Source organism: Brachyhypopomus gauderio, chromosome 10, assembly GCF_052324685.1.
Source record: "Brachyhypopomus gauderio isolate BG-103 chromosome 10, BGAUD_0.2, whole genome shotgun sequence".
Classification (NCBI taxonomy): Eukaryota; Metazoa; Chordata; class Actinopteri; order Gymnotiformes; family Hypopomidae; genus Brachyhypopomus; species Brachyhypopomus gauderio.
Window position 1 is genome coordinate 8850178 of NC_135220.1, and position 7961 is coordinate 8858138.

The 7961-nt window shown below is 44.7% G+C and overlaps 1 protein-coding gene across 2 annotated transcripts; it reads left to right on the plus strand.

The window, feature by feature from the left end:
* The first annotated feature begins 1835 nt into the window (after positions 1-1835).
* Positions 1836-6341, plus strand: samsn1b (SAM domain, SH3 domain and nuclear localisation signals 1b). Of its 2 annotated transcripts, none has more exons than XM_077019238.1 (8): positions 1836-2014; positions 2212-2292; positions 2378-2506; positions 3171-3294; positions 3559-3704; positions 3786-3992; positions 4589-4739; positions 5859-6341. In XM_077019238.1, exons 1-8 carry the CDS (start codon positions 1961-1963, stop codon positions 6038-6040), a joined length of 1074 nt encoding a protein of 357 aa, XP_076875353.1. In that variant the 5' UTR covers positions 1836-1960; the 3' UTR covers positions 6041-6341. The 2 variants fall into 2 exon arrangements, with proteins under 2 accessions (XP_076875353.1, XP_076875352.1); XM_077019237.1 differs by having other exon boundaries at positions 1837-2014; positions 3556-3704.
* The last annotated feature ends 1620 nt before the right edge of the window (positions 6342-7961 follow it).

Below are 7961 nucleotides of genomic sequence, written 5' to 3' on the forward strand. Positions count from 1 at the left end.
ACGGGGAATGACTACTTAGCACAAATGATCACTGTTAGCAGCTTAAGCACAGATGGCTCCGAGTGGTCTGGGCCTGTCCCGCACACGTCGGGAAGGTTGTTCTGCTAAGGAACAGAGGCCCAGCCACTGCCTACTCTGCTATGCCCGCTCACGTCTGCACCAGACGGACGTCCTCACGGCCGTGAAGGGGCAGTCGGCCCCCGTGTTTCTTCCTCTGGCACATTTCCACAAAGGCGCGATTCTAGTGCTTGAGGCAGGTTTTGCAGTTGGTCCCTGGGTGCTCAGCCCTCTAGCCGGAGCAGAGATGTTTAATTCGGGTTTCCCTGGTCTTCCACTTTGGCTCATCTAATTTCATTCTATAGCTCTTGATAACGTGGCAGATGTGTGTTTGGAGCTGGACCAGAAGAAAAATAGTGAACTGGCCGGAGGTCTACAAGGACTGAACTAGAAACCTTAACCCTGGGGGGGGGGGGGGGGGGGGGGGGGGGGGGGGGGGGGGGGGGGGAACCTTGACCTCTGTGGAGCTCCACAGTACCGGCCTGTTCCCGAATCACAAGAGGGGCTGGACAGAGCAGAGAGAGCAGACAAGAGAGAGCAGCAGGCGAGGACAAGGCATGAAACAGAGGACACAGAGGACGCATGAAGAAGAGTCCATAACAGAGTTTCTGCAGTCTATCTCCAGCCACTGGGACACCACGGATGGCCTGCCGGCGTGGGCAGGTCCTGGCAGCATGTGCCACAGGGTTGGCGCGAGATGGCCGGTGTGAGACCGACTTCACCCTCCCTCGTAGCTCTGACCGCTACGAGGAGCAGCTCACCTGGCCACACTAGTGCACCTTGTGCTGAAAGAAACGGGATTAGCATGACCTCATTTAAATCATGCTAACAGGGGTAAACAGGAGGGTTGCCACATGTCCCGGTTTTCCCAGGACTGTCCCGGTTTTCCCAGGACTGTCCCGGTTTTCCTTCTTTTTAATATTTGTTCCTGGCAAAAAAAATTCATTTCATGTCCCAGTTTTCACTAGGTTAGTTCAAACGACTATTTAGACTGTTTCTGCACACTTCTCACTGTGTCCATTTTACACCCCCCGGTAACATTTTACGTTTGCCAACCCCCCAGTCAACAATTTACGTTCGCCACCCCCCCCCTTCAGCAATTTACACTCCCCCCCCCACCCTGTGTCAGTATGACAGTGTTCTTGTTTTTTGTCAGACCTAGGTGGCAACCCTAGTAAACAGTTATATCAGAAATAATGATCTCATTTGAATTATACTAACTGGGGCCAGCAGTTAGACCAGTTACAATGATCTCACTTGCAGTTAGACCAGTTAACCTGGTGTCCTTTAAGGTTATGCTAATTACACCAACTAGTTGTCCTCTGATTGGTTTTAGATGCAACTGTCAGCTAAATGGTTTAATTTCCTAAAACCTCTAAGTAAATATGACAAAGATAACTAGAAGATATCACTTTCAATTTGTGTACCACAGGGGAGACTCACTGTAGCTTGAATACTAAATTATATTAATTCATGTAGGTAACATAGATGATGTAATTTATGAATATAAATATGAAAGAAAGAGGCCTAGCAGTTACAATGACGTAATAAAACAGACACACACATGCTTGGTCAATCGTTGTCCTGTGCATTTGTGCAAAACTACTTCCTGAATGTTACTTCAACAGACCAGACCAGTTACAGAACAATGATGGACACACTCACAGTCATAACGGAAATGTGGCTCTTGGCCTGAAGCTGAGCTACTTGACTAGGTGTGAGTGGCACTATTCACATCCTGTGAGCAGATGAGGAAGTAAATACTCGGCCCTGGGTGTGTGCGTGTGTGTGTGTATGGGTGTGTGTGTGTGTGGCTGCTTGTATTCTGTGAGATGCTTCAGAACTGGATGTGGTACGATCGTTCATGCACTAGAAAGTTTTTCTCTAATGAAAAGCGAGAACCATGCTTCAGAGGAGAGCTTCAAATGTTTCGGACAAACCCAAGACCAAACCAAAGGTAAAAAACATAAGAACATATTGTGTGTTTGCGTAATTACTGTTATTACAGTATCTGCAATCTCTAGTCAGCCTTCACTGCAACGCTGGACAGAAAGACTACAGAACCCTTTGAGTTTCTGTGGCAATAATGTTCCACATAGCAAAGACTGCATGAGAGCTAAATAAACATAATCAAGAGTGATTTCTGTTCTCCAGCGTTCCACCAGCTTTGGGAGGTTTGATGCTTCCAAACCCCAGTCACCACAAGCCAACGCAGAAGTGCACCAAGGCTCTCCGGTAAATGGTTCAGGGTTAGATGTAGCAGTCTGGGTCAGCTCAACGGTTTGTTCTAGCAACAACACTGATGGCTCTGTGTGTGCAGGGAACCAAGGGGGAACCACCTGAGGGCCAACAGCACAAGGGAGGAATAGGGAAAAAGATGAAAGCCATGTCCATGACGATGCGTAAGAAGATGGGGAGAAAATACGTTAAAGCTTTATCAGAGGAAATGGTGAGTGGCTGATGGTGAACGCGATGCTCCCCCCCCCCCCCCCCCCCCCCCCCCCTTTCCTGCAGCGTCTGCTGTTTTTGTGCCGTTTCGTGTTAACCTATCACTGAAAAACATCTCAACATCTCAACTTTCCAACCACCGACACAAACTGTTTTACAATACAAACATACAGTGTGTGGTCGCTGTTGAGAATAACAATTTATTATTTACACAAAACTTAAAACGAATGCAGAACTTTGTAGTGCCAAAAGCTATATTTGTTTTTCATTCAAGACTGATCCTTTTTAAAGTAAAATATATATATCAGTGGCGCATATGTTCTAAAGGCACTGCTGGAGTCCTACATTTAGCCAGGTGTTCAGGACTCCAATCTATGGCAGTGTGTTTTACATGAGGACCCATCACTCGTTACTACAAACAGTTCTTCAGACACACACAGATGGGTTACACACTCCTGCTATGCTAGTTAAATCTGACAAGACAGTACTTGCAGATTAAAGACTTTGCTTGGAAGAGTCGAGTGACGTGAACCATCATACTGAGCTGCTTTGGTGCGTCACGGTGAAGCTGAGTTCAGTGCTACAGGTCCTCGTCTTCCTGACAGTGAAGTAATCTTCACTAGTGGAACTGTATGAGCAGAACTCTGGCAATCCTGTTCACGCAGGGAGAGGACGTGGGGAGAGACCACGGAGAGGAAGGAGAGGCTCACCTGAGTGATGCTGTTGCCAGCAGCCACCCAAAGACCAGCAACTCCATGGAAAGTATTCACAGCGAGCAGAGGTGCTCTGGTAAGCCCCCCGAGTCCTGAGGAGCCCCTGAAGGCTGCAGCCAGCCAGTCCTCAAACTGGGCTGCAATATTTACATTTGATACTGTGAGATTTCCCTCCTTCCTTCACTATCGATGATGTCAGGAATGAAACAGCTGTATGTTAAACCACACTGAGAATATAGGCAGTGGGCTTTAGTACTCAGGATGTTGAAGAGAAACAGCCTGTTTTGTAAAGGATCGAGACTGAATGGTCTAGGTGACCCTGACTGTTCCTAACCAGTAGGTGGCGTCACCAGCGGCTCTGTGCCCTCTGGTTCTGGACAGAGGCTGGAGGAAGATCACGGTTTTACAGGCCAGTTCTGTGGCAGGGCAAAAGTCCACACCAACTTCCTGCCTAGTCCATACGACACTGGGTCCCTCAAACTCAAGGTAGCCATCGCACAAGAACCAACCAAGTAAGTAGTTAGTAGCCAATTCAGAAACTCATCCTGCTGAATGTTCTGTCATCAGGCGGGAGACATCATCGACATCATCAGTAAGACGCCCATGGGAATATGGACTGGAATGCTGAATGGTAAAGTGGGCAACTTTAAGTTCATCTACGTGGACGTCCTGTCAGAAGAACCTGTGCTGGTTCACAGGTCACATGACCACAGGAGGAGCAAGAGGCCTCGGCCCAAAACCCTCCACGAGCTACTGGAGAAACTCAACCTTGAGGTGCAGTTTAATAGGGAAATGTCACTGTTTGTCAAACATGGCCTTCAGGTAGGGAAAGAAAGCAAAATAAAATAAAAATTCAAAGAGAGAGAATATTTACTTAATAGTTTTGAAATGAATCTCATAGTATAGGGTGTGTTCTATGGCATATAGTATATAAATTGTATAGGATAGGTTCTTTGTACTAGATGCGTCTTGACATGTCTGATGAATTACAAGCAAGTAGGTATTTTGTCCTAGTAAACACTACACAGTATAAGTGACACCAGATTAAGAAAAAATGTCTGTTATTGAAATTTGAAGGGAAACTGCGGACGTCCTATTTTAACTAATTAATGTGATAGCAGCACTTGATGCTGTAAACTGTCTGTGAAATCCTTCCTTGCCCTCATTACTGTGGATAACCCAACACTGTTAGGTAACATCACGTGTGGATAACCCAACACTGTTAGGTAACATCACGTGTGGATAACCCAACACTGTTAGGTAACATCACGTGTGGATAACCCAACACTGTTAGGTAACATCACGTGTGGATAACCCAACACTGTCAGGTAACATCACGTGTGGATAACCCATCACGTGTCTCCCTTCAGGAGCTGGAGTGCTCTCTGCTGTTAAACGGGTATCAGACAGTGGAAGACCTGAAATACCTGAAGGAACAACACCTGATAGAGCTGAATGTGACTGACCCGCAGCATAGACTCACACTGCTGGCCTTCACGCAGTCTCTGCAGGACTCAGAACGTGAGTGAAGGGACACACACACACACACACACACTCACCAAACACACATTCACAAACAACAACCACCAAACACACACACACACACCAAACACCACACACACGCTCACAAACACCACACACATGCATACACCAACCACCACACACACCACACACTCACCAAACACACACTCACAAACAACCACCACACACACACTAAACACCACACAAACCCACCACCACACACACACATGCACATGTGTGCAAAAAACAAACAAAAATAAAGTTTGAAAAAATGTCCCTTAAAAAGTTCCCAAACTTCCAGACTTAAATTTTGTTATAATTATTGTATAATTTAGTATTATGTTCATATTCAGCATAGCACTGAGTTAGTAACATAATATCCAAGAGGAAAAGACAGAAGAGTATAGCAGTGTAATTAAATTCACAGTGGCGTGACCTAACCACAGCACGTGGTACAGACTGAAGAGTATCTGGTCACATCCGGCCCTGTGGGCCCACACCAGTGCACTAGTATGCAAAAACAAACAGTGGTTTCAGATAGCCAAACCACTGCAGACTACTCTAACAAAGTCGTAATGAAAGGACAAAACAATGGCAAAATTAAAAAGAGTAAACACTCACACAAATAAATGCCCTACTTAATGTGAACACATATTCCCAAACTGAATTTCAGTCATAGTGATTTCAAGTTTTTCAATTTTATGTCCAGTCCTGAGTTTTAGGCTAATAAGTTAAACCTTGGGTTCAGTTCAGTTCAGTTCACTTGGGTTCAAACTTAGGAGTTCTCTCAGGAATCCTCCTTCATAATACATAATATAATATAACTCCTTCATAATACATCAACCCTGGGACTCAAACTCTGATTCTAGAGAAATGCAGTTTAGAGTTAATGGGGACACACAGGCCATGATGAAAACCTGTTTCTGACAGGAAATGAACTTACTGGTGAGTTTGCTGTGGTTTACATACAGATCTGTCACCTTCTTTCACCAAGATTGTAAAGAGAACTTCAAACCTGCTGCCAAAAACAGTGGCTGTGCTAGTAGCCTTCTGTAGTTCTCCTTTAAACACTTTAATACCTGCCAGCTGGCCACTGAAATATTGTTTTTATTGTTTCAGACAATAACCAGAAAGAGGACGATGAGGCGCGAGGTTGTCCCAGCGAGGTAGCGGAGGTGGCTCAGAGCGACTGCCCCAGAGACTCGGGCTGCTACGCGGCCTCGGACAGCTCCGACAACAGCAGAGAGGACACAGAGAGCCACGTGGCTGCGTGTGCTCACTCTTCTCCCCCAGACACCTAATCCTGCCCCACTGAGGATGGGTGGGTGTGGCCAGGACTCTGGGAACTGATGAGGCAGTTTTACCTTTCGCCATTTCAGCCTGTGGACATTCTGCTCCTCTTCAAACTGTCAGTGAACTCCTGAACTGAGATTCCATCGGCAAATTAATTTCAGTGTATATGTATAGTAGTGTGCTGTGGTACACATGAACAGTAATACTTGAAAATTTGAAAATCACCAAATACCATGTAAATATCATGTAAATAATGTGAATGTACTCAATAATCTTAGTTTATTTTCTGCAATAAAACAATTATTATTATTATGTATCTCATGCTTCTTTGAGGGGGTGGGGAACTACACACTATTTTGTCTTTTTGAGGTGAAGCTTACAAAATCATTTTCATGAAGAGCACATGTTTTATATCTAAAGAAAGAATAAACAGACCGATAAATTTAAGGACATACAGTACGTCTAATGTCCGACACTTCCGACAATGCTGACATCTGCTGGCCAAGAAATGCAAAATTGACTCAAAGTTCACTGTGGCGAAGACATGAAACTAGTCTGGGTGAATACAGTAGGCTATAGCAACAGCATGAAGAGGACCACACACCGTAGGACCAAAGTTACAAAAGGAAATTATAATCTGGTTATTTAAATTACACAATTATATATATATATATATATTTATAATTATGTATTAAACCATGCAGTAAATGGTGGTACAATGAAGTAACACTTTGAGCTAATGGATTAAGCATACACATATATACATATATACACTGCTCAAAAAAATAAAGGGAATACTTAAACAACACAATGTAACTCCAAGTCAACCACACTTAAACCAACCTGTTCAGTTAGGAAGCAACACTGATTGTGAATCAATTTCACCTGCTGTTGTATGGAACAGACAACAGAAATGAGAGGCAATTATCAAGACACCCCCTATAAAGTAGAGGTTCTGCAGGTGGTGACCAGAGACCTTTTCTCTGTTCTCATCCTTTCTGGCTGATGTTTTGGTCACCAAAGAGGGAGCATGATGTGGTGTCTAAAACCCACAGAAGTTGCTCAGGTAGTGCAGCTCATCCAGGATAACTGGAGCACCCTAGGCCACTAACATCCATGTTTCTGCTCAAACTGTCAGAAACAGACTCCATGAGGGTGGTGTGAGGGCCCAACGTCCACAAGTGGGGCTTGTGCTTACAGCTCAACACCGTGCAGGGTGACTGGCATTTGCCAGAGAACAACAAGATTGCCAGATTCACCATTGGTGCCTTGTGCTCTTCACAGATGAGAGCAGGTTCATACTGAGCACGTGAGTCTGGGGTCTGGAGACACTGTGGAGAACATTCTGCTGCCTACAACATCCTCCAGCATGACCGGTTTGGCAGTGGGTCAGTAATGGTGTGGGGAGACATTTCTTTGGAGGGCCACACACACCTCCATGTGCTAGTCAGAGGTATCATGACTGCCATTAGATCCATTGTGAGACACTGATGCTATGGACTGGCCTGCCCGTTCCCCAGACCTGAAAACAATCGAACACACCTGGGACATCATGTCTCACTACATCCACCAACACCACATTGCACCACAGACTGTCCAGGAGTTGACTGACCCTTTAATCCAGGTCTGGGAGGAGATTCCTCATTTTAACTTGTCTTGAGGAATTTCCACTGAAGTTGGATCAGCCCTTGATTTGATTTTCAGTATGATAAATCCAGACCTCCATGGGATAATAATTTTGATTTACATTAATAATTTTTTTAATTCTCCACCATGTAATAAAGATTTTCAACTGGAAATCTAGGATATGTTATTATTGAGAGATCTAGGATATGTTATTATTATTATTATATGTTATTTTAGTGTTCCCTTTATTTTTTGAGCAGTGTACAAACCTGTCTAAAAACCTATTGGCAATTTGTCGCCCTC